We start from the raw sequence: 26,958 nt of genomic DNA, 5'->3' as shown, positions 1-26,958 counted from the left end.
CTTGAGGATGTCCTTGAAGTGCTTTCTCTGCCCTTTTGAGCATATGTCTCAACTGAGCCGGGAGAATAGAACTTGCTTTGGGAATCTGGAGCTGGACGTCCAGATAATGACGTGGTTGGCCAAAAGTTGATGTTGGATGATCATCGCCTTGATGCTCGTGATGTTTGCTTGCTTGCAAGAGGGTGGTAATGTTGGCGTGTGTCCATCTTCTCACTGGATTTGAAGGATCTTCCACAGGCAGCATCAATGGTACCTCTGCAGCTACTTGAAGCGTTTCCTGTATGTTGTCCATGTCTCAGCTCTGTACAATAAGGTAGGGATCACAACTGCTTGATAAACCATGAGCTTGGTTTCGGATCTCACATCACAGTCTTTGAACACCCATTTCCTCCGGAGTCCAAAGACTGCAAACTGTGGATATTATTATTATTAGAGCATAGTTTAACTGCCTGCTGTAACAAATGTAACTACTGTAAGACTGCTGCCAGTTGAGTGCAGAGCTGCCCTCAGTCCTGGCTCCACTTGCCTGCAGCTCTCTGATCCACTGGGTCACTTCCTCTTCATTTGTTCCTATTCCACGAGGGTTTCTTGGAGTTGCAGTCCAAACTAGTCAGCAAGCTTCTGTAGGACTGCTTCCCCTGTTTTTACACACTGCATCAGCCATCATATTTTTCTTACACCCCGTTTATATAAATTTTGATTAAATAGTGAATTTTTTTCCCCCCACACTTGCAGACTGGTGAAAAAAAAAAATCAATATTTATCAGCATTTACCAATAAAATGTGAATCCTGGCAAGCCTAAAAGATGTGTATGTACATTTGGGGGGGAGGGGGAAAAATGAATGCAAGATTTTGTACTCTACTAGTAGAAGTTTAAAAAAAACTGCAGTAGTTCTTAGTGAAGAAGGGCATCCTGGAATAACTGGAAAAATATGCTAATAAGTTCTATCAGAGATACTTAATACTCCATTTGATCCAAGAAAAACTTTTCCTAACAGTCTTTGAAGCAAGAGTTAAAAAAACGCTTAAAATAATTGTGTAAAGTTTCTTCTTCCCTGTATCCACCTCAAAGATTATTATTAAATTAACATGCATTTCAAAATCTAATTTATTTCTTACCATTTATTCTAGGAGTGCACTGATATATCAGTTATCAGCTACCGGCTTTTTTGGTCATCGTAGCCGATAATTGTGGCTGTGCCCAGAGCACCCTGGCAAGTATAGTCCCACACCTCACTACTGGCCTAAGCCAGTGGCATACTACAGGTCCAGTGAGCAATGGGAGAGGGAAGGGGCGCCAGGAAGCAGTCACTGGGGCCCCGTGCTCAACAACAATGGGACCATTACTAGCTCCTGCTGCTGCTGCCACTAAGGCAATGCTGCAAGCGCAGCAGGGGCCAGAGCACCAGAGCTGCTGCAGAGGTGATGGGCTGCGTGCAGACAGGGTAAAGCGTTCTGTGAGGGAAATGCCACTCTGTCAGGCACTGGGTGCCTTTGCAAAAGCAGCTTCTCAGTAGTTTAAAATGCCTTGCATTATTACTAAATAAATCGGTTATTGGATTGGCATTGGCTGATATGGTCGGTTAATCATCAGCTATCTGGATTGGCCATGAAAATCTTTAAATCAGTGCACCCTTAATTTAGTTAGTTAGTTTTCCACCTTAACCTGCATGGTAAAACAGGACTGTTTCATATGCACATTAGTATATTATTATTTGGGTTGCAAGCTCTCTGGGGAAAACTCCTATTGTATTTCTATTAGCATTTCTAATACAGCAGTACTTGACTCAGCATCAATTAAGTTAGCAGAAAGTTTACCATCAATTCCACTAAGCCCAAGGCCAACTCTTAAAGCCTACGTTTTCAGCTTAAATATTATTACATTTTCCTTTCCATGTTCTAGTAACCACAGACATAAGAACTGCCATTTACTGCATCAGACCCTAGGTCCATCCTGCCCAGTATACTAATGTCACACAGTAACAGAGAGTGGTTGTTGAAAGGGAGACTGAACAGGGTATGACCCATACATACCTGAGACACACCTGTGAATTCTGAACCAACAGGACTGTCTGTAAACTGGGTACCATTTAATGAAACCTAGAAAATATTAAGAATTAATTGGTTAGTTTAGCTCAGTTGCTTTAATTTTATATGGCATCTTAGAAGAGCAATTACAGTGGCAGGCAATCATTTCAGGTGGAGGGTTGCTTAACAAGTTTTGGCAAGCTGTCGAGGGCCGCATGGGTAGTCCCACCCCTTAACAGCTATCATGCCCCATTGTCACCATCTTGGGACCAGAAGTCTCACCCCCTAAACCCTGACATTTGCCATTGGAAGTCCCTCCCTTTGCCCTGCAGAAATACTCCTTTTTGGAAGTGGGAGTTGCCATCTTAGAAATCATAAAAAAAAACCCATACACTAAAAGTCAAACACCTAGTGGGTGTGTGGAGGGGCATACAGTATGTTGGGGAGTTGTGCACATGCAAGGGGTTGTGTGAGCAGGGGGTTGGGGACACCCCCTGCATTCCCCACATGGCACAGCAGCAGCAGGTGAAGGCGATCAGGTCACAGGCGCCCAGCGGGGCATGGCTCTGGCCAGCACTGCACATCGCAGCAAGAAGCAGAGCCTCCACCAGGCACTTTGAATCCCCAGTGCTCCCTACCACACATGCACAGCCCCTGCACTTGCCAGGCACAGGAGGGAAGCCCCACGCACTGCAGCTGGCTGCCTTGACCACCAGGGCTGTGCGGCACGGGAGGGAAGCCCCAGGCACCTTCCCCTGAGGGGTGGGGAAGGCAGCTGGCTCCAGTGCCTTAGGCTTCTCTTCGGTTCTGTGCAGCCCCACTGGGGAAGGGAGCCAGCTCCAGTACATGGGGCTTCTTTCCCGTGCTGCGCGAGTGTGGGGGCTGTGCGAGGGGCAGGGAGCACTGGTGATACAGACTGTCTGGTAGAGGCTGCTCTCCTCACTGTGATGTGCAGCGCTGGCCAGAACTATGCCCTACCTGCTGCTGCTGCCACCACCACACTGGCCAAGGCTGCATACCATGGGAGGAGTGTCAGGGGGGTCCCCACACCCACATACTGCTCATCTGAGTTCTACAATACTGCCATCCACCTACGCCTGAGCTCTGCACTGCTGCCAGCCCCAACCCTACGCTCCTGCCCAGCTGCAGCCCGGCTCCACTGCTTCCCTACCTGCTGCCTAGAGACAGCAGGAGACTGGGGAAGTCAAGCAGGTCCCTGGGGGATGCTGCAGCAGCAGCAGCTGGTGTCACTCCATGCAGAAGCTGCATGCTGGCCAGGCCTTTCAGCTCACAAGGATGGGAGGCAAGGCAGTAGGGTATGTTTAGGGCTATGCATACATGTGGGCACCTCGCTCCCACCCACATAGGCAGAAGAGAAGGATGGGGCACAATTTGTTGGTGGGTGTGGCAGGCTGGATATGACCCATGGGCAACATTTTGCCTGCCTCTGATCTATAACAATTTCATTATCAACTGGGTTTAAAGGACTTATAGTTTTACACTAATTATTTTCTCAATGCAACTGTTCATAGGTAGACAAGAAATACACCTCTTTTCTATAGTCAAACTCTACAAACAAAAGGATGATCTGAACGTTTCAAAATCCTATAGCATAACCTGGAATTGCATGATCTATTAAGAACGCAATATAACAAAAAGTCAAACCTTTTAGCTGACTCAATTTACAACAATCTCATGTTTTGGAGGCGTAGGCTCTAATATTGCTTAGCAAAACATTTCATGTTAATGAATGAAATATTCTTCCCCTGAGAAAACTCTGAAGCTAATATTTTAAGGCAAAAAAGGATTACTTGGTATGTCCTCCAATGTAATCATGGCAATCAAACCCCACTCTGCATCAACCCAATACATAGTTGAGCTGGAAACAGCCTGTCTTCATGAAAGACTAGATTTTCCACGCATCCCATGCCACATCCCTAAATACACTAAAAAGGTAAACTAAACACTGCAGGAATTCATGTACAGCACTACACACTCAGGGATATCAAAACAAAAGCAAAGCTAGGACAATTATGAATCAAGAAAGAAAATGTGACCTTGTTATGAAGTTATTTAAGAAAAGAAATTTAAATTTCAGAAGAAAGTGAGGAAAATCAGATGCATTATTTTTTATTTCCTTTTCCATCCCTCTAGGCACTACCAAAAAACATGGTGAATTTCAGATATACTTTCATCTTCTCCTACCCCTCTCTTTTTCATTTGTTTATTTTGTGATCCCCACTCTTGTCTGTAAAATTAAGTATATGGTTGTGACCAAGTGATATGTAGTTAACTAAATATTAGGGCTGTGCAAGCTTTGGTTCCTGATTTGATTTGGTGGAGATTTGGCCCAATTCAGTAGCTGAATCCAAATCAAATCAGAGGACCCTTTAATTTCTCCGAATTGAATCTAAACCCTCCGAATCGACTTGGACAGACTCAGCTTTAAATGATTTTTCTACATGCCTTTAGGTAGCAAGTGGCTCATGAACACTACAATGCTGGGGCGCACCGAGTGCCCCACAGAAGTGCGGGTGGCTGCCCAGTGTGCTCGGCAAGAGACCCCAAAGCAGACCAGAAGTACTTCCAGTCCACTTTGGGGTTCGCCGCTGAGCACATGGAGGGCCCCCCTGCACTCCTGTGGGATGCTCCATGTACCCCAGCATTGCAGGGTTTACAAGCCGCACAGGTACCTCAAGGTATGTAGAAAAATCATTTAAAGCTACATCTATGTCCAAATTGCTGATTTTGAATCAGCATCAAATCTTCAGATTCAGATTTGGCCGAATCAAATCAGGAATGGTGATCCAAATTAACAAACAGAATCGCTGTTCCCGATTCAGACCGAATCGGGATTGAATAGGACCCACTTTGCGCACCACTACTAAACATGACATTTCTATATAAATATACACCTCTTTTTAGGGTTAAATCTGCTGAGTTAAGTGGATAAAATGATTTTATGCTGAAGAGGGGCCAGAACCTTCCAGTATAAACAAGAAGCGCACTATTCTTATACATCAGAACTGTTGACTAGGTTTTAATTATAGTGCATGGTGGTAACAATACTGAAATTTAATTGTCTTCAGAGGTATTTTCACAGGTGATACAAGAGGTGCAACTTGGTCTCAGGAATATTTGCTGCTGATAAAGATACAGATGGAAATAACAGCTCCACTTACAGCTTCTGGCTGGAGTGTGGAGGGTAGGCAATTAGGAAAAATGCTTTTTTAGTTGCAGTTATAGAACATTAGATCTGGAATCCCTTGGAAAAAGACAGATGTGAAACTGAGCCATTTTAATTCACTTTCTAGAATAAAACCATACACTAAACTTCAAATCATAAAATGTCTTGTATAAAGGCTGTTGTGGAATACATAAATTCAGGGGTAAAAAAAGGCAAATCAACTACATATAGGAGTTTGGGATGCAGTAGGAATGTTCTCTCTCTAACTTGGGAGGTATTAAAATAAGCATGTATTTTTATTTTTCTGAGTATAAAATGTTCACTGAATTTCTCATTGAAATGCTTTTTGATGATGTTGATGTTACCTTTAGCTGCATTTACACTACACAAAATATACAAGAAATTATAACAATCTTTTAGTGCAAAAATAAAATCCCAACAAGGAATTGCCTTCCTTCACATTTGATATAATGGCAATAAAGAACATATCGGACTGAAGCATTAAAAATACACAAGTCTCATCTGCCATTCATATTCATGATAATGCATTATACCTCTCCAGTCAAGAAGTCAAAACACAAACTTCTTGAATGCCAACGTTATGTTTCAGCCATAATGCCATCAACCTCTTTATATTTTTACCAAACTACTTTGCAGATCATCAGTTAAAATACTTTGTTTAGAACAGTTTCATGTTTCCTGAATGTTTGCAAGTTCCAAGTGATGATGCATTTAAAACAAAGAAAGGTACAGGTTTCCTTTGCTTTATGCTGTACGTGCGTTTCTGGAAAATGGCACATAATTCAAATTCACATAAAAGGGGACCCACTTTACAATGTAACAAATAAGGGTATGTTCCAATACCTCAACTGTTCTGACCCTCAGACCCATTTCTACCACTTTTACAAGACAATTTTGGTACTCCCCAACAGCAGACAGTACACACAAGCACAAGGCACTATTATAATGGGGATGGCAACAACAGAAACATGTCACAGATAACGAGTCAAGAGCACAGATCCACAAAGGAGACTATACTTTGGTGCGCATCACTCCTACAACACCACACAAAGCAGCTGACTGCAGGCTTCCACCACACCAATTGCATAAGAGTGAATTTACCTCTCATATAATGAATTTTTGGTATAAAAAGGGTCATCGCATACGAGCAGATATGCACGTACAGAACCCACATTAAAAAAAAGTGTGAGAAAACTGTAACATTTGGTACTCTTATTGGAAGAAAGTAAAACCTTCCAGTGTATGACACCTACATATTGAATGGTCATGAGTAAGATTTTTTTCCACTCGAGTCTTTTGCCTCATGATACTTATCTGACAAAATACACAGTAAAGGTTCATAGTTGTATAGCTCTTTGCTAATATTACCCTTTGCTACAGAATATTCATGATACTAAATATGTATGGAAACAGACCTGTTCAACGGTCTTTTCCCTAAACCAATACAAAATCAGTTTAGCATAAACTAAGTTTAACATAGCACCACATTTTAATTTTTTCAGTGCATTACAGATTTTTCATAGACATTGGGGATGGAAAGGATCTCACAAGATCATTAGGTTCAGCACCCTGCCCAAAAGGGCAGAAGTCAGCTGGGGTCAGACCACCCCAGCAAGATAATCATCCAAACGCTTCTTGAACTTGTCCAGAGTAGGTGCTTGCACCACTTCTGGGGGAAGTCTATTCCAGAGTCTGGAGACTCGGACAGTAATGAAGTTGTTCCTTATGTCCAGTCTAAAACAGCTTTCCAGCAGTTTGACTGTTTGATCTCATCTTCCCTTGGAGTGCCTTGGTGACCGGACATTCCCCCAGGTCCTGATGCACATCCCTTATGTACTTATAGGCTGCCACCAAGTCACCCCTGAGCCTTTGCTTCTCCAGGCTGAAGAGTGCCATGCCTCAGCCTCTCCTCATAAGGCCTGATCTCTGGACCCTTAAATCATGCGCGTGGCTCTCCTCTGGACTCTCTCAAGCTTCTCCACATCCTGTGTAAAGTGGGGAGCCCAGAATTGGATGCAGTACTGCAGCCGTGTCCTCAAAGCTGAGTCAAGCAGGAGGATGACTTCTTGGGTCTTGCTTGAGATGCATCGGTAGATGCAAGCCAGAGTTTTATTTGCTTTGCCAGCTGCAATATCACATTGGTGGCTCATGTTTTCATTTTGTGGTCAATTGACCCCCAAGTCTCTCGGTCATGGTGCTAGTAAATGTAACACTGCTGAGCCTGTAAGTATGTGAGGGTTTTTTTTCTCACAAGGTGAAGAAGCATCTTGCATTTCTCAGTGCTGAATGTCATCAGGTTTTGATCCGCCCACCTTACAAGTCTGTCCAGGTCAGCCTGAATTGCCAGCCTATTCTCTAGCATGCCCACACTTCCCTATAATCTGTCCAGGAACTTAGCCAGTCCACTTCTGACACCTGAATCTAGATATTTATAAATATATTAAAAAGAGTAGTGGTCCAAGTACTGAGCCCTGGGGGATGCCACTGGTCACCATGTGCCATGTTGATGCAGCTCCATTGACTAGCACTCTCGGTCCGACCATGGAGCCAGTTCCCCAGCCATCGGACTGTAAGGTTGTCAAGGCTGCAGTTCCCCAACTTTACCATGAGGACATCATGGGATACCAAGTCAAATGCTTTTCTGAAATCTAAATGTATGACATCAACCTCTTTTCTTTTCTCCAATACAATTATTTTTGTAAATTCATTAGCTATCAGGTAAAATCTAACAGATCAGGTGAAATCTACACAACTGAAGGTGGACTGGCTAAATTGCATTTCAGGCATCTGAAAGGTAGTTTGGGTTTTTGTTACTAGAAAAAGGATCCCCATATCAACTCTGAGGAGAGGGCACTTTGAATCAGAGGGGGGCTTCTAGAACTAGTTTGTCTGGTCTATTTTTTAAATTTATTTTCTTATTCCAGGGACTGTATGAATGATCCTGGTGAGTAACAACACCTATGACACTATCAGAGATTCAGTGGAAACAGAATACTAACAACTTTCCACTTTCATTTTTCCATTATTTCAATTACTTATCATTAAAGATTTTTTAGTAGTGTAATCCTTAGGTCAGGGTAGGCAACCCCTAGCACAAGTGCCAGAGCATGTGAAGGCAATCTGCTTGGCACACATGCCTCAGGGTGGATGGCAAAGAGGCTGGAGCTGAGCTGCCACAACAAGGATCGGGCCCCTCACAGCTACCCTGCTGTCCACCCCTTCATTTCACAGCATCTTACAAATTGAGGTTGGGGATATTTTTGGCAGTGCCCAAAAATGTTGCCAACCCTACTTTAGGTTGTCTCATCAACTTCCCTTTAAAAAAAAAGAAAGGCTCTGCTTCTGAAGCACAAGGACATGACAAATTATTCAGAAGTACTGTCTCAGCATATAATGCTCCCTTCCTATACACCACAAAAAAAAAAAACTTAACTACAGCCACTGTGCGCCTGGATCCAAATGAACAGCCTAGCCTGTAGGATTTAAAAAGATTAGGGTACATGAAGTACTGCATTTCATGATGTATGGGTCAACACAGTGTATAGGTCACGCCCATTTTTATGATCCAAAAAAGTAGGAATTTTGTAGATCCGTTGTGTAAGTCGACTTAACTTTTCAGATCAGAAACATGGAGTCAAGTTATACTGGTTCCACTGCAGGCCAGGCACCCAGGGGGTAGACACATACCTCAGTGCCGCTCATAGGGAATGGGGGCAGGCTCAATGCTCAGCTGGAATGGCCCCATCCCCTGCAAGTGGCACTGCCTGGGCCGCTCCAGCCGAGTGCCAAGCCCAGTGCCACTCACAGGAGATGCTGTGCTAGCCAAACACCGAGCAGACAGGGCCAGGCTTGGCGCTCGGCTGGCATGTCCCTATCCCCTATGAGCAGCGCTGTCTGGGCTGTGCCAGCCAAGCACCAAGCCTGGTGTCGCTTGCAGGGGATGGCAATATAGCGTATAAGTCAAAGTTGAATTTTAAGAGTTAAAAATTGGGCTTCAAAAACTTGACTTATACACCATGATGTATGGTAATTGGAACTTATTTATAAAAAGACATGGGACACAATTTGCTGTTACTGGTGATAATGCAGGGGCAATCTTCAGTGTGCTGAGCTCTAAGGCTAGGGACAGAAATTACACATAAACCAATATTAGCACTGGTTTCTGATTACTTATATGTTCAGTGTGCATAAACACTTTCAAAGCGGCCAAAACTGGCTTAAAATAAACTTGTATAGATACAGTATCAGACTTAACCTAAATCAGTCAATAGAACTTCTGTCTCAGATCCCCTTCCGAGTCAAATTAACTCAGTCCCCCAGTATCCCAGGATGCTTTGGACCTCCCCCAAATGCCGCTCTGCCCCCTCCCCCAAGGGTGAGTGAGTTAGCCTTGGTCCACGCTGTCTGGTCCAGCCAAGCAGGGAAGAGTGCTTTAGCACCACCCAGTTTCTGGCCTGAGCCACTGCAGGCATGTGGCTCCATTTCCAGAATCTAAAGTGAAGTCACTCGTTTATTGGTTCAATCTACACAGCTTAGACTAGCCTGTGGAGATTAAAATCAACTCAGCCTTGGGCTTTCTGACTGTCTGTACTTAACCCGAGCCACCAATTTTCAGATGCTCTCTTGACGAGTCTTCATGTAATGCTGTATCAAATAGATGTGCAGGAAAATGAAGTGAGAGGTGGAAGTTCAAGAAAACAGAAGTATAGACAGTATTTGTTTAAATGGGAATGTCTGGTTACTGCGCCCCAGAACAGTTCTACTGAATATTTTAATTAATTTTGTACCCTACAATTTTTCAGAAACAGTGGTGGACAAATGTGTTGAGTAGTCTGTCATTATTTAATGAAAGGATGCATTTAGCACTATATGTGCCTTTTGTGTATTTGAGTATGTTACGTCAATATTTCATTATAACTATGTAAAAATAAGCAAGTGAAAGCTGCTATCTGACAAGAAAATAGCACATTTTCTTTAAATGGTTCACCAAAGAGGAAAATGAAAGAACTGTTTGTTTTTTATGATATAAACATACAGCTTCAATAACTTTCAGGGAGGATTTATATTAGTCAAAATATTTTTATGCCAATTACTCACTAGCTCATGCTTTTTACCAGCATACGTTTATCACAGACTTGCTCACAGACAGAGCTCTACCTCTCAGAACTAATCTTCAGTAGTAACCGACACAAGACAGAAAAGCTATTCACATATGCACATCCCTTTTTTTCTTTTTCCAGGCTAGAAATAAGCCACAGGATAAGCTTTTATCTATATTGATTTACACCTACTCCAGAATTCACCATAGCCCCCTGACCCAGCAATGCCACCTGCCCTAAACACAGCCCTGGCCCAGCCCCACCGCCCCCCACCACTAGGAAGAGCCCAGCACCACTCCCAGCCCCAGCCTGCAGCAACAGCCTACCCTCGCCCCACATGCAGATCCAGGGGGCACACTCATGGGTGGCACCCCTCAGTGATGTGCATAGCAGTGGAAGCCACCCCCACATTACAAGCAGTGCAGCTGTCTGGCACCCTGCCCCAACTGGGCATCACCTGCCCCTGGCCCACTCGGTCCCTCACTGCAGGGGCCTCGATTTGCACCCAGCCCCCCAACTTGCTGACTGGATACTGCTTTCCAAACTGCTGGGCTGGCTGCATGCATTCTGCGGCTGCACACATGCATGTGACATTTATCAGAGATGTTAGTTGGCCACATCAACCAAAAAAAGCCAATTGCCAATAATGTCAATGTTTTTTTTTATTGCTGCTTCCCTCCAGCCACTGAGCTGGGCTTGTAGCTCCTGGTGGGCCTTGGCTCACCATCAACATACTACAAGTAAGCCTAATCTCCAAAACTGCAGCAGTAGATGTTTTAGAGGAGTGTTCAACTCCCAGATCTAGCCCCTGACACCCTGCCATCTGGCATGCAGGGCTCCTCATAGACCCATGGGGAGCTCTGCAGGGTATGGCATCCAAGGTAGCATGGGTCCCACTCCCAATGCAGAGAGCTGGGTGAAGGTAGCACAGAGTCCTGGGACCCAGATCTTGTCATGCAGGGCTAGTGCTGAGTCCCTGGGCCCCAATCCCCACACTTGGAGCCAGGAGGAAGCAGCATGGAGTCTTGGGGCCCAATCCCAGCATGGACAGCCTAGTAGGGGCAGCATGGGGTTCCAGAGCTCCAATCCTGGCACATGGGGTCAGGGTAGAGCTGTGTGACCCACAGCCTGGGCCCATACCACTCATCTGGCCTGCAGGGCCAAAAGGCTGAGCATCACTGCTTTAGAGCAGTAGTTCTCAGCCTTTTTTAGGCTCAAGGCACCACTTGGAAAATGCCAGCTCTTAAATTTTCCACTTGTTGACTACAGAAAAAAATATTAGAACAATTCTTTTGTCATAAAGATCTCAGAAAGACCACAGCAGGGCAAAATGGTTTCCTATTCAAAATCTCCAGGTTTAAAGCTCGGCAATCATGTTTATATCCCCAGTAGTGCCAACATTACATGACCCTAGAAATAAATTTCAGCTCACCCCAGGGTGCTAGCACTTTGGTTGCTGTCAGCACTTTGGTTGAGAAACACTGCTTTAGAGGGAAATCCTATGAATGGAGCACATCTAGAGTAATTATGAATACCAGGGAGGGAGTGGATCAATTTACGGCAGCAGTGCCCAACTCTATGGCACTGCAGATGAGGCAACTGCCCACTTGATCCAGCCCTGCATTGAGTGCAACATGGCCCTGTATGCCAGATGATGGTTTCTGTCTCATGGGGCTCCAAAAACATCTGTGTATTGGCTGCAGGGGGATGGCAATTAATGCTGCCACTAATCTCCCACCACAAAATTTTTGGACACTTGGAGAGCACTGTGGGCCAGATGACACAGCTCCACAGGTTGGAACTGACCCACAGGCCAGGGGTTGAACACCTTTAGTTTACAGATGTCAAAGGATGCATCCCTGACAGTTGTTTAAATAGTTATTAATGTACCCATCAATTTCACAGAAGTCATAGAAAGTAAGGGCTAGAAGGGACCTTCAAAGATCACTGAGTCCAGCCCCTCTGCTCTGGGCAGCAATACTGCTGAGGTCAAATGATTTCAGCAAGGTATCTGTCCAAACTCCTCTTGAAGACTTCCAAAGTTAGGGACCACCTCCTTGGAAAGTCTCTTCCCAATTCAAAATCTATCTTGCTCACCCTTACCATAAAGTTCTTCCTTACATCCAACCTAAAACCACCCTCTAACAGTTTGTGGCCATTGCTCGTTGTCCTTCCCTGGGGCACCCTAGTGAACAGGGTTTCTCCCAGCTCCTGACAGTAATCCCTTACATACTTATAGATGGCCACCAAATCCCCCCTCAATCTTCTCTTCCCCGGGTTGAAAAATCCTAGGTCCCTTAGTCTTTCCTCATAAAGTTTGTCTTCCAGGCCCTCAATCACTCTTGTGGAGAATCTTGAAAGGGTCCAGAGGGGCCACATCTTTTTTGAAGTGCAGTGGCCCAGAACTGGACAGAGTCCTCCACCTGGGGTCTCACCAGCACTTCCCTAGCCCTGCTTGTGACACATTGGCTAATGCCTCCCAGTATGTTATTAGCTCTGTTGACTACAGTGTTACACTGGTGGGTCATGCTCATCCTGTGATCAACCATAACCCAGAGGCCCCTTTCAACCATTGTGTTGGCCAAGACATGTCCTCCTAACCTATATTCATGTCGCCGATTACTTCTCCCCAAATGAGCACTGTGCATTTATCCTTATTGAACTGTATCCAGTTCTGTTCCGCCCACCTTTCCAGCTTGTCCAGCTCCACTTAGATCTGCATCCTATCCCTTAGTGTGACCGCTTTTCCCCATAACTTCTTATAGTCTGTAAGCTTGGCCAGGGTGCTTTTCACATCCTCATCTAAATCACTGACAAATGATGTTGAAGAGCACGGGGCCAAGAACCAAACCCTGTGGAACACCACTGCCCACCTCCCACCCAGATGATACAGGCCTGTCGAGTAATACTCACTGAGTTCAACCCCTTAGCCAGTTCCCAATGCACCTGATCATGGACTCTACCAGTCCACAATCCCCCTGTTTTCTTTGGTTTGTTCTTACAATAAATGAGGAATTAGGATCACTTGCCCACACCCAAGTGATGATCTGGTCAGGTCCCTTCTGACCCTACCAACTATGAAACCCAGCCTTGAACTGCCAGCCTTTCCGTTTCCAGTGCGTGGCTCAGGCCCTTCAGCCACAGAAGAAACCTCAACAGGGGCGTCAGGTCCTTTTGAGATTGCCATGGGGTGTGAAGATAAGCACTCATTCTTTTTGGTCTAATCCTTATGCAAGGAGGTAAAGTACAGGCTCATCTATGCCTGGCTCCAGTGCAAGGGTGTATGCTCATGCCTGTCCCTTCAAGCTTCTCTATGAGAGAAGTGAAATGCTTGTTTCTCACCCCTCCCCTTGTGTGAGGAGCTAGGAACAGGCTCATCCATGCTCAGTTCCAGTACAAGAAGGTGAATTTATGATAATCTTTTCTCCACATCAATTCACAGTTTTACAGACCTTCAGCATAGCTCCCTGCTCAGCCTTCTCCTTTCCAAATTGAGGAATCCCAGTCTTTTTTAGTCTCACCTGGTTTAAGAACAGACTGACCATCCTGAATGCCCTTCTCTGTACCTTTTGAAGTTTTATTACATCCTTTTTGAGATGGAGAGAACAGAACTGCAGCAATCAAGATGTCGGTGCATCACTGACTTCTGTAGTGGCAAGATAATGTTTTCAGTTTTATTTTCAAATTTTTTCTTAATGATGCACAGTATTTTATTTGCTTTTTGGCTGCTGTTGTACATTTAGCTAATTTTTAGAGAACTATCCACAATGACTCCAAAGTCTCTTTCCCCAAGTCATAACAACTAGTTCAGCATCCAACTTTATGTACATTTAATTGAGGTTATTTTTCTCCATGTGCATTACCTTGAACTTGTCAACACAGAAGTTTAATCTGAATAGTTCGTTAAACTGAAATAATTTAGTCCTTTATAGAAGAGGACAAAGCTACTGTTCATGGTTGCCAAGAAATGCACTCATGGGGACTGATGGTTAACAATACTTGGGTGACCAGGTGGAAGTGCCAATTCACCACTCCTTACTCTTAGATCCTGGCCTCCTGTTAGAAAGTGACAGACAACAAAACCAGAGCATCTTCTGCCATAAGCAGGCTTGAGGAAAAAAAGGAAAATAAAAGTAATCAGTGCCCTTACTCCTGAAAGTCTGGGGACTACAAGGTATTCCCACAATAGTTTCATGATCACGTAGTAAAACTTCACCCCTTCCACAAAAACTGAGGACTACAAAAAAATAAATAAATAAAATCAGCATTTTTGCAGTTATATCTGCTTAAACATTCAATGCTATTGAAAGATTAAGTCACACAGAGATTCTGCTGTTGGAGTCCTCAACTGTACTGAGTATTAAAAGCATCCAGTAAAACCACACAAAGAGTTAACATGTTTTAGATGAAGGAAGTAATATTTAAAAAGTTAAAATCCAGTTTGTCTTTATTTATTTTTTTTAAATGTATTTCTATCAACTTGAAACAGTGTTTAAAGGAAAACCTGTGAAATGAGAGTTTCACTTCCAGGTTCTTAGCTGAAACAGTGCCTACCGATTTCCCAGAGAACAATTCTAAAATGTTTAGATTTGTTTTTGGGTTTTTGTGTTTAAGTTATGGAAGCAGTTTTTTGGTCTTCAATTAGATAAGAGTCTCTACAAAATTTAAAATGCGTGCGCCAAATCAACAGTTTTGATTGGCAATGCTAAAGAGCCAGAAGATTCACATCTCTGATAAATGACCATGGTTTAATGTTGAAGAAGTAGTGCAATAGTACTTTGTCACTGTAATAATCTTTGTTCTTCATATTCAGGGCTTCAAAATAAATACTATTCATAAGTCACAGGTGTAAAGTGTGTACAGCAAAATGCATCACTTGAAAGACCTTGAGAGGTGCAGAGAACTAGCAATGTTTTACTTAAGAAAGGCAAAAAAGTGCAAGCACTTTGTTTCTGGATGGTAACCATTTACTTCAAATGGTACTGAACAGAATGTAGTTATTTTTATCAACATATTGTCTGCCAGAATGTCTCACTATTGTAAAATAGAAACTAGCAAAAAAAACCCCAACAAAACAGGAATATTTACCGGCAGTTAATGCCAGGATTATGACAGCCAACTAAAAAGCACCAAGAGTAGACTCAGTTCTAGCAGTAGCTCAAAATATAACAAATCTTCTTTGAACAGCTTAATAAGAAGAGTGGTATTCCAAAAAAGGGAACGTACTCACATTAATCAGTTCTGTGAAGAGAGAGACAGGAGAGACTAAGATTCAAGTAGACGTATGTGTTTCTTTCATACAAAAACATGAATCAATAAATCACAAGTTATTAATGAATTACAGTAATTCTGAGCACTAGTATTAGGTGAATCTTAAGAAGTGTGTTGTGACAGATCTCATTTATTATTCTACAATGAAGCACTCTCTCAGGTAAGGAAGAGTCTTCCATAAATAAATCATGGCTGGAAAATGCCAAAAAACAGTTAGTGATCAATTCTTTACATACTGATGACATAATTTAAGGAAACATCCCAACTCATTAGTTCAGTAATTCAGTAGTAACAACAGAAATGCATGAAGTCTGTGGGAAAAACAAATAAAGTACCAAAAATACTAAAAACACTAAGAGAAGCAAAATGAAAGTATGAATTTCAAACAAAAACACAGATTTACCCTAGAGTGTAAGTGGCTCACTAACTGTATTATGTTTTCTCAGTGCAAGACTCTTGTCCAAGGTGTCATGGGGTGAGGCCCCGTATCTGAGGAGCAGAGCAATAAAAGGTCGGTTTAAAACTACCTCTTATTAGCCAAGACCTAATGCATAACCGTTTTGGTCTCAAACGACTGACTGGAGGCAAAGAAAACAACAAAAAAAACCAAAAAACACAGTACTAGGGGAAACAGGCAAGGTGCTCAGACTTGAATGACTGGGAAGAATAAAGAGTTAATACAGAATTTAGACTTTTTTGGGAAGGAGGGAAGGAAAATACAGCAGCAACACTAAAAAGTCAGCTTTAACCTCAATCATCACATTGCTGATAAATAAAAATGCCTTTTAAAAACAGGTTGTTTTATATAAAAAAAACAAACAACAAAAAACAAACAAACAAACAAACAAACGACAGTCCAAGGATCCTGGTTTTTTCCATTTAAAAAATCAAGTTTTCCGATTTATTTTATTAGTATTTTTAAAATGCTCAGATTAACACACCCAAAATTCACATCTGTCAGCAATTAAAATGAAACACTATTATACATATAGGTATTAGTGGAACAGTATTTTATTGATAGATTTACAATTTTAAAGCAATTTGGAAGCCTACCAGTGCTTCAAATGATTATAATGAAATAAATTATAAATACCTATATATTTTGGCATTTGATTTTCATAGAATCATACAAATAGGGTCAGAAGGGACCTTATAGATCTTCAAGTCCAACCCCCTGCCAGGGCAGGAGAAAAAAAACTGGGCTCAAATGATCCCAGCTAGGTAGGCATCGAGCCTCCTCTTAAAGACCCCCAGGGTAGGAGCCAGCACCACTTCCCTTGGAAGTTGGTTCCAGATCCCAGCCGCCCTGACTGCCAACCGTGACCTCACACTGCTGGCCCATGTTCATGTTGGAGTCAATAATGACTCCAAGATCCCTTTCTGCCTCTGTGCTCTCAAGAAGGGAGTTTCCCCATCTTATAAGTGTGCTACTGGTTACTACTGCCCAAATGCAGCATCCTGCACTTGTCAGTGTTAAAGTGCATCCTGTTTTTGCTAGCCCACCCCTGTAACCTATCCAAGTCTTGCTGCAATCTTTCCCTCCCTAGTAGTGTGCTCACCTTACCCCAAATTTTGGTATCATCAGCAAATTTAAACAGGTTGCTTTTCACCCCGTTGTCCAAATCGCTGATAAAGAGATTGAACAGCGCAGGCCCAAGGACCGAGCTCTGGGGGACTCCGCTGTCCACTTCTCCCCAGGCTGAATATGACCCATCCACCGCCGCCCTCTGAGTGCAACCCTTCAGGCAATCTGCAATCCATCTGACTGTGTAGGCATCAATGCCACAGTCACCCAATTTCTTAATGAGGATGGAGCGGAAGACAATGTCAAAGGCCTTGCTGAAGTCCAGAAAGACTACATCCACAGCAACACCTGCATCCAAGGCTTTTGTGACCTGATCATAAAAGGCAATCAGGTTGGTCTGACATGACCTCCCTCTAATGAAACTGTGCTGGTTGCCCTTGAACATCAATGCTGGCACCTGCAGACACCCTGGGAAGAGGGTAGCAGGACAGGGAGCCCTGAGCTTGCATCCTCCTCCACCCCATGTACAAATCTGGAGGGACACATTTCCCACCCTCCATGCCTCCCTGCCCAGGAGTGAGCAGTGGCAAGGAGCCATGCCCCTCCCCCCCAGCCCCAGCTGGACAGCACCCCTCCCCATTCCCTCCCTCATTAAGGGGGCCTTAATCTCTTCCCTGCCATAGTCTTACCTGCAGGGAGCTGCTTGCCACGCTGCCACATGCCTGTGTGTGAGCATGTCCCTGTCTGACCACCGTCCTCCCACTCCCCCCAGCACCAAGCAGCCCCTTGCAGGCTGGGACTCTGCCAGCCTACAAGGGGTAATGTGTGGCCTCTTGCATTTTACCCCTTTAAGAAGGGAAAAAAAGCTGCGTTTTTCTGTGGCAAATAAAGAACCCAGATCACTGATAATCATTGTGATAGAAATAGAATAGGAAGCCCCTAGTCTATGTCTATGTTTCTACAATACTGTGTGACCTTTTACCCATGCTAGCACACTATGAAATAAACAAGTTAAGAGTGAAGCAATAAATCTCTCTACATGTAGGACAAGACAAAACAGACCTCTGGCATCAGCAGCTCTGAACAGCTTTGCTGACATAGCAAATAGGCCAAGATTTTTCTTGGTATCTTTTACTGGACCACTGTATAGCTGGAAAGGCTGTTGGATAAGCTTTCAAGATGGTTGACATTCAGGAGGCTGGAGGGAAGCATGAACAAAGTAGGATGTCAACTCACAGAGGACAGACACATTGAAGGAGGGCCCCTTCAACCTCAGTTCCAAGAGCTCTGGCTTTTAAACCACCCCATATGCTGCCCAGCCACCCAACACACAAGGCATTTAATGTGGCTCCCCCGTGCCCTGGTTCCCAGCTGCACAGGATTTGAGAGCACTACCTATGACTTCCAGCTAGGCAGCATTTAAAGGCCCACAGAGCCAAGAACTGGAGTAAAGAGACCTCTGTTCCTCTTCCCAGCCACATGGGCTTTGAAAACACTACCTGTACCACCCAGCTGGCTGCAGAAACACAGATTAAAGTGCTGTGCTGGGGTCAAGTCCTGCCCCACAGTGCACATTAAATACTGGTACCCACTGGATTTTAAAACCACCACCCAGAGGGGCAGCAGGGTGGCAACATGAAGCTAGGGACATAGGGAAGTAGGCTTAGGTAGAGTTTCCCTGAGCCCGTTACCTGTTTTTAAAAATTGCTAGCCCTGCCCAGTCACCCAGCTGGGCAGTAGGGGACAGATTTTGTAAAGCCTATGGAGCAAGAGCTGGGCTTGGAGAGATGCCTTACCATTGCATCCCTGACCACCCAGCTGCCAGTCCTTGGTTTGGGAAAGAAACTGGCAGAAGTTGCTCCCTACCCTGCCCCCACAATTCATTCACCTCTCGCAAGAAAAACTCTTTCCAAGTCCGATCTTTCAGGTTGACACTTGGAAGATCTCTCCCCCAGAGGAGGGCATCTTTCCCCAGGGAGAAAATTGAGCTGGTACACTTACAGTTTCTGTCAAGAGAACAGCCACTCTCCTGGAAGAAATGCAATACTTGTACATAACCACAGGCAAACATTTTTCTACTTAGCATTTACTGCAAGGTATTAATAATGGGAAATTAATGCATTTCTTTTCATGACCTACCCTTTCATTAAATTTTATAAACTCTAAATTGAGATGTCAATAGCTTAATTTTATTTTTCAGTGAAACAAACCAAATCCTGATAAGCTTTTATTTTTCCATTGCAAACAGCACAGTGATGCTTTACAAAACTTTGCCTACCTCTGAAGTGGATGCTTTGGAGTTTGGGAAAAGGAAACAAATCCGTCTCATCTCCTCACATTAAACACAATGCACCCCCCACCCAAAGATTCAGTCAACCAGCCAGTTTTTTCTTTTGAATACAGAAGAATGTAATGTAGTACATCTAAAATAATTCCTAAAATAAGCTATGAGCAAGGTATAAACAAGATGCAGAGCTTTTTAAAAAAAAAAAAAAAAAAAAATCTAGGAAATTACATTTAGATTATGATGCCAGCTTAACATGAAGGATTTAAAAAAAAGCCAGGAAATGACAAAATTAAAAGAGAGACTGCCCATGCAACCTGTATTAAAATAAAGCAATGCTGCTCAACCTCTTCCCCACCACGGGCTGAATCCAGCTCGGTGATCCCACTCCAGCATCCACGGCAAGTGCACTGGGCACCATCACGCCACACAAGAGGGGATGGGGAGTCAGCACAGTCCCAGGCTGGCTGGCAGGGGAAGGAGGTATGGCCTGGTTCCATGGGGGGAAAAAGATGGTCTGGCCTAGCCTCACAGGTAAGGGGCAGAGAAGGTAGGAAAAGGGGGCATGGTCTGGCTCCCCAAGGAAAAAGGAGACCCAGCCTGGGTCTAACCAGTTGTGCAGGGCTTGGGAATTTAGGGAGTGGGGGGAAAGAACATCTGCATTAATAGCCACTGTTCTCCCAAGGCCAAATTCCCGACATGGGGGAGCCTTGAATTCCAAGGCTTTGTGAGCCGCATTTGGCTGCAGCAGCCCCACCTGAAGCTGGGGCCAGGGCTCTCCTGTACAGGAGGGTGGTAGTGAAGTGCACAGGCTAGGTGGGGTATAAGTAATTGAACACTTTGAGAACACTTTTTTAGCTCCCACAGCCTTGGATAAACCTGTGGTGCCTTATATTGCTGTACGCTATTTAACAATACACTGCAGTCATTTATAAGAATAGTGAACTATTTTATACACTGAACTGTATAAAGACACAAGTTAACAGAGCAAGAGTGAAAAATGTGATGACACATAACCTTGTGGCCAAGTGTTTTATAGTCATCCAAGGAAGGCTGTGCAACTGTTGTGGGGCAGGAATGGACATGACACACATTTGGCATAGTTGCTACGAGCCTTAAAGCAAAATAAGGACACTCAAGCTAGCTTTAAAAAAATTAGCTAGCCACAAGGTTTTGTTGTTTGGTTCGGTTTTTTACACCATAATCAGTGATTGTATCTGCTTAGAATCAAGTTTTTAAAGGAGATACTGAAAAGAGAGAGATGTCCGATACTTGGAGAGAAGTACATATTGTAGTAACTCCAAAAACAAGTAAGGCTCTTTCAAGGGTGGACAAAATATAGTCTGTGGGCCACATCACCAGGTGGTTTCACCTGACTTGTAGCCCACCCCTTAAATTGCACAGGGCTCACGTGCCACTGAAGGGAAGTCCCGCAGACTACCTTCCATGCTCCCTGCTGCAGCACACCGCTCACAAGACTCTGCCAGAAGTGGCATTCCTTCTTGGCAGTCCCGTGAGCTGCACATGGCAACAGGGAATGGGGAAGGCAGCTGTTCCATCACCTGGGGCTCCCCCGTTGTGGTACACTGCACATGAGTCCTGCAAGATAGGGGTGGACTGGCCTTGCTCCACTCCTTGCCATCACATGCAGCTCCTGGAACTGGCAGGAGTCACAAGGACCAGCCACCTGCTGGTGCTGCTGCCACTATTGGCAGGGCCCGTGCCATGGGGAAGGGGGCTTGTGCCATGGAGGGGGTCCCCATCCCACTCAAACTCTCATACCCTGCCCAGACCTCCTCTACATACATGTACACCCACACCTCCTCACAATCCCAATTAACATACTATCTACAAAAGGATATAGTTAAATATGGCAGTTTCAGGGTTTAAAAAGTAATCAAAAAAAGAAGAACTCCCACACAGTGGCGTAAGACCAGATGTACAGAGAATGATAAGTAACTATAAAAATAAATGGGCAACTACTTCCATGAAAATACACAAGGCTGAACATTACTAAAAACAGCAGGGCTTGTACAACTCATTTTGTCCTCCTTCAACTAAAATAAATTAAAATAGTTTTAGAAAACTGGTTGAATTATGAAATTTCAAGGAGAATCACATTGGTTAGAAAATTAAATTTGAACAAAAATATTCATTTCATCTCAATCTGTACCTATTACAATGCCAACACATCTCTTAGATGTATGGCAGACTATGATAACTGTGTTTATTTGGGGAAATAAATCTAGAATAAAAAAATCCATTTTGCAAACACCTCAACGAAAGAGGGGAGTGAAGCTTTGAAATATGCTCAATATGAAATGTCAACCCACTTTATTGCCAAGCTAGCCAGCCTAGAAGCTTGGTTTAATAATAACAATAACACCAATTCAGCAATAAGCACAGGATAAAATAGTGCAAACATACTGTCCAAACAGTCAAACTTAACATACGACCATGGCCAAAGAAAATCTTTCAGGCCACATTCAATATGCAATCATCCCTTTAGGAGCACAATAATGAAAACTTCAGATAACTCATACATTAAGCTCATAACCATCATTTAGCACCTATACATAAAATGATATTTTATAGTAATCCTAACTAATTAGGAACCTTTAACATAATCAGTACCATACATTTTGGAGAAGAATTCAAAGGAAAAAAAAAAATCAATTAAAATCTTCTGAAGAAATACAATATACCACAACAGATATTAATATCTCACCAACACCTGTAGTTGAGATACTTTTCAAATAACGCATTTCCAAATAAAGTTAAATCCCAGTAGAAAAAAACTGATAGAATTTGAGGAAAGTATTGGTTACAACTATGAAGCATACAGGCCTATTGTCCGTGCTTATAAAGCAAATTTAAATAGCCATAAGCAATACACTGTTTATGACAAGACAGGCCATTGACTTTGGATCAGAAGTTAGTACTCAAGACTGGAAGACCATCTGGAATAATGGTCCTCACGCATCCATCTGCAAGGTAATAGGATTATAAAAGAAAAGTATTTTATTTCAGTCTTATTTCACTCCACTTAAAAAAGTAGAATGTATTTATGGTACAGGAATAGGCAAATTTTGGAGAAGAGAATGTGGTCAGTTGGGAGGATTTTACCAGATGGTAGACATGTCCCAGAATCAAACTGTTCTGGATTAAATGTTGGGAGATACAGTAAGTGAATTAACAGGAAGTTATTTGAGAAACTTTTCTGAATACTGAAGGAAAGTACAAGTTTTGTAAGCTACCAGTTGAGAAAAATTTTGGAATAAAAATCTAAAAGCAGAGATGATTAGAAGAGCTTTGCATTATGCAAACTTCTGATGGAAAAAGGTGGGGGCGGGGGGAGATGATTTATTAAGCAGGTTACATATAGGGACGAAGAAACAGAAACGCTTAACATCATCCAAAACAAAGGAACCGGCAGACTGAAACGAAGAAACAAAAAGTAAAGAATTCTCCTCTGGGAGACAGTGACTTGGGTTAAGGGAGCACTGTTGATAGAAGATAAACATCTGTCTTTATGTATATTTGGGGGGGACTGGATGCATCTTTAAACATGAAAAGTGTAGCTTTATTAACACATCCAATCTACCAAAAATAATTTGATTTTTTTTTTGTTTATAGGCACGCACACAAACTTTAAGGTACAACTTTCTGAATCAACAGCTTAACTGTTCTCTGACTATTTGAGGAAATTGCTCGAGTACAACTTGAAAATATTCTCACTGATATTAATTAATTTTATAAAAACTGTCGCATCACAGATGCAATCCACCATTTGCTGTTACTAACGCTCTTGTCAGGTCTCAGAGACTAGGAACAACAGTTGGTTGTCAATCCCTTAAGAGTGGCTTATCAGACGGAAACACCTGGTACCGATGAATTGGGTGAAGCTTAAAAAAAATCTCCTTTCTTTTTACAGCCAGGACAAAATGGGGAGGGAAAAGTTCTTAACTAAACCAAAAGGACAGAGGTGACAATTAGTTAATAAAAAGGTTTCACAAAGGGGAAGTCTCAAAGAGATATGGAAGTTTTGGGCAGGAGAAGAAAAAAGGCATGTTGTTTTCAGAGTGGTCTACTTCAGGGGGTCAAAGATATGGCCTGCAGGCAGCCTGTACAGCCCTATCATCTGGCCCACAGCACTGTCTGTAGGGCTTGCAACAGACTCATGTGTTGCATGTGGCACACGCTAGATGGGCCCTGCATGCTGCACATGGATCATGGGCCAGGATCCATGGGGTATGCAAGGCCAAGGCAAGTCTGGGCCACATGCTGCACGCACTGCCTGCACCAGACTGATCCAGCCTACAAGGCCAGTCCAATGGCCCGATCTGGAACCACTCAGCCAGCCTGCAGGCCTTGGCAAGTACTGCTGGTCAACCTACAGCAGTGCCCTGTTTCTGGGGGAAGTGGAGAGAGAGGGTGGACTGTGAGCCACAGAACTACCCTGACACCCCAGAAATACTGACGAGTGCAAAGCATTCTCCAGGGCAGTGAAGAAAGTGAGAAAGGGAAGTGTGGGCAGCACTTGTGTCTAGCAACATGAGAGTGATCTAAGTGAAAAGCAATGGTGCCTGTTCATTTATACTATTGTGCGCCTCTGAAAAGCTAGAAGTGTTAACCAAGAATACAAAAACTATCAGTCCCAGCTATCTACAGGAATTGTTAAAAAGCTCTACCTCCTCAAAGTTAGGCAGGGGTATGTCTAGCCCAGGGGTAAGCAACCTTTTTTGGCACGGGTGCTGAAAAACCACGATGTCTACCTTGGAAGGTGCTGGAGTGCTGAGCCTGGAGCAGCTATTTGCAGCTGGCTCTGTCTGCTTGCAGCAAGGCTTGCAGCCTCCCAGCTGCTGACTGGGAACAGCCTGGGCTCCACTGCTGGCAGCAGCTGCTTAGAGCCTGAGCTGGCAGTAGTGTGACAAGGAAAATGGCCTTGCATGTCATGCTCGGCATGCGTGCCAGGGGTTGCTGACCCCTGGTCTAGACTCTACTCAGACTCCTTTAACTTAAAAGTGCACAGACCCCACTGAGGTGTCTGCCAACATGACTACCTTGGAAGTGTCCATTCAGAAGTCTGGTCTGGCTGTTGTTGAGAATATTCAGGTTGGATACATCATAATCTACGGCATATAAGGGGAGGTTCCCACCCTGCATTTAACATGGGGGAAGCCCCTTGTCTTAGAATGAAGTACAAGGGCAGGCACCTGCTGTGGCTCAGGATCCAGCTTCTATTGAGGGTCAGGACTATAACCACCTGCTGCCTGCTCCTGTCCCACCTCCATCTCTGCACCCTCTACCTCTCCAGTGCAGCCTGCATTTCCTCTGCATTCCCCTTGCTGCACACCAGCACTCTGCAGCCTGGGGCACTGAGCACAGCCCCAGCCTGGTCCCAGAGCAGGAACCTACTACCTTCGTGGCTGCTACACAGGTTGGCCGTACCACCTGCCCCCATTCAACTGTGGGAGAAGGAGTTAAAGATGACCCCCCCCGCCAATATTTAGATTCTACACACAAAAAATATAAAATTTGCCATGTACAGAATTTAAATTATTGGGGTATTGTCTAAAAGTCAGGGTCATCTTAGATTTGAGTAAATGCAGTATATAAAAACACTGTTGAAACAAGGAACATCTGATGTTTCAGGCACAAAAACCCTATTCCACCAAGACAGACTTGGACACAGTCTAAAGAGAAAGTGTGCTAGAACCACCTCCAAAAAAGTAGAGAGAGAAACATACCACCAAGACAAAACTCCATATATTAAATTATAATACAGTGTAGAACAAGAGACTAATTCTATGGTAAGTTCACCGAGTTGCCACATAAGTTGTCTGAATTTGAGGGACAGTATTCCAGTTAAACCATTCTCACCAAGACTTGGAGCTTGCAGCTGTTGCCAAGTGCATTTTACCTCTGCAAACAGGGGTGAAAAGCTTTTAGTTATACACAGAATAACCTCAGGGCAAACAGGAATTATTCTGTCTCTGCCTAATTTGCAGACGCTGTGATGGGAGAAAAAACGAAAGCTATGGTTACTGGCAAATGGGGCGATTAATGGTCTCTGAGCTTCTCAGACTATGCCAATAACAAAGTTCCTCTTCTCAGGCAAAAGCAGTATTAGTCAGATGATACAGATAAGGAGACATGCAAATAAGAAGACAAAATGTTTGAGGTCACAAAAATAGAGCACAGAAATTAAGTTATGAAGCTGTATCATAAAAAGGAGTCACTATAAGTAAATCACAGCATACAAATTTTGATAGGTTTGGTGAAGGGTTCAAGGACGTTCTTTGAACAGGCTTTACTGCTGCTCCGATTTATGGAGCAGCTGAATTGCTGTCACCTAACAACTTTAGGGAAAATAGCATACTATCATGTAAGAGAGAAAAAAAAAAAAGTCAGGAAAGAAAAGTGAACTGCTGTGGTGATGAATAAAGCCTAAACAAATGTATGCAGAGAAAGTGTAACTAATGCAGAGATGTCTAGGTGAGTTTGCAAGTTCTTTTTCTTTTTATATTTTGGGGGGGGGGGGCAGGGAGATTGGATTGAATCCAGCAGATTGAACTGAATTGCACTGAATCCAACCGTTGTTGGGAATCACTGATCTAGGTAAAAAACATCTAAAGAAAAATATAAAATCAAACTGTACCCAATGCTCAGTTTGCTCAAACCTTTGAGACATACAGCTTTGTAATTAATGACTAAGCAGTTTCTTAATGGTTTACAAGCATGATATTATGCATCAATAAAGGGTTCTCCAACTTCTGGGCAACCAGAGGCCACATACTGCATGGGTTACAGTACCAGGGGATGCACAAGATGCAGGTTACTGACCAAATGCCACCTGCTGTACAGAGAGCCCTCCCTGGCCTCTCCCCCAGCATGCAGCTCTCCCTTCCCTTCCCAGCCCAGTGCGAGCATCTGCCCTCCCACCCTGCAGCACAGGCAACTCAACTCCATCTGCCCCAACTCATGTGCGGGACCCTCCTCCCCTTCCAGCCACATGCCCACCTGAAGCGTGGGCAGCACAGCTCCTGCCTCTTGTGAAGCATGAGCAGCCCAGCTCCCTCCCACTGTGGGCTGCTTGCAGGAGCAGGTGCAGGAAGTAGAGGCCAGAGGAGGGCAGAGAGAGACTGAAGAACCCAGTTGCCATGGCAGAAGGGCAGGCCAGCAGGAGCTGTGGCAGGAGCCCACAGACTGCCTCCTACCCCTCTGGGAGCTGCACACAGTCCACAGGCCACGAGTTGGACAGCCATGCCTTAAAAGACATTTCTAACTAGCACATTATTTAGAAGATGTAAAACGGAAGTGAAGGCATACACTTCTTTCATTATTTTCTATTCCATTACTAAATGAGCTTGCTGACCTGAAGATGACAATATACAAGATTTTTAGTCATGATCCTGTGCATGCTAAACAAAGAAAACTAATGAAGACGGAGATACTTTTGGAGATGCTTTATTCTCTCCTCTCCCCCATCTCCTAAAAGATCCTCTGCTGTTGAAAAAACTTCAGGAATTAAGCAGAAAC

General features: G+C 43.7%; 1 protein-coding gene across 3 annotated transcripts in view; it reads right to left on the bottom strand.

Annotated features, from left to right (window-relative positions):
• FAM193A (family with sequence similarity 193 member A) overlaps positions 1-26,958 on the bottom strand; it is a 162,013-nt gene that overhangs the window by 94,940 nt on the left and 40,115 nt on the right. For all 3 annotated transcript variants that reach the window (XM_090035439.1, XM_090035440.1, XM_090035438.1), the window contains exon 2: positions 2,036-2,101. In XM_090035439.1, coding sequence (XP_089891565.1) covers positions 2,036-2,101 — 66 coding nt within the window. The remainder of the gene's footprint in view (positions 1-2,035; positions 2,102-26,958) is intronic.

The sequence above is a fragment of the Crocodylus siamensis genome, chromosome 2 (assembly GCF_052110815.1).
Source record: "Crocodylus siamensis isolate JL-2025a chromosome 2, ASM5211081v1, whole genome shotgun sequence".
Taxonomy (NCBI): Eukaryota; Metazoa; Chordata; order Crocodylia; family Crocodylidae; genus Crocodylus; species Crocodylus siamensis.
This window is presented reverse-complemented; position numbering and strand designations above follow the sequence as displayed.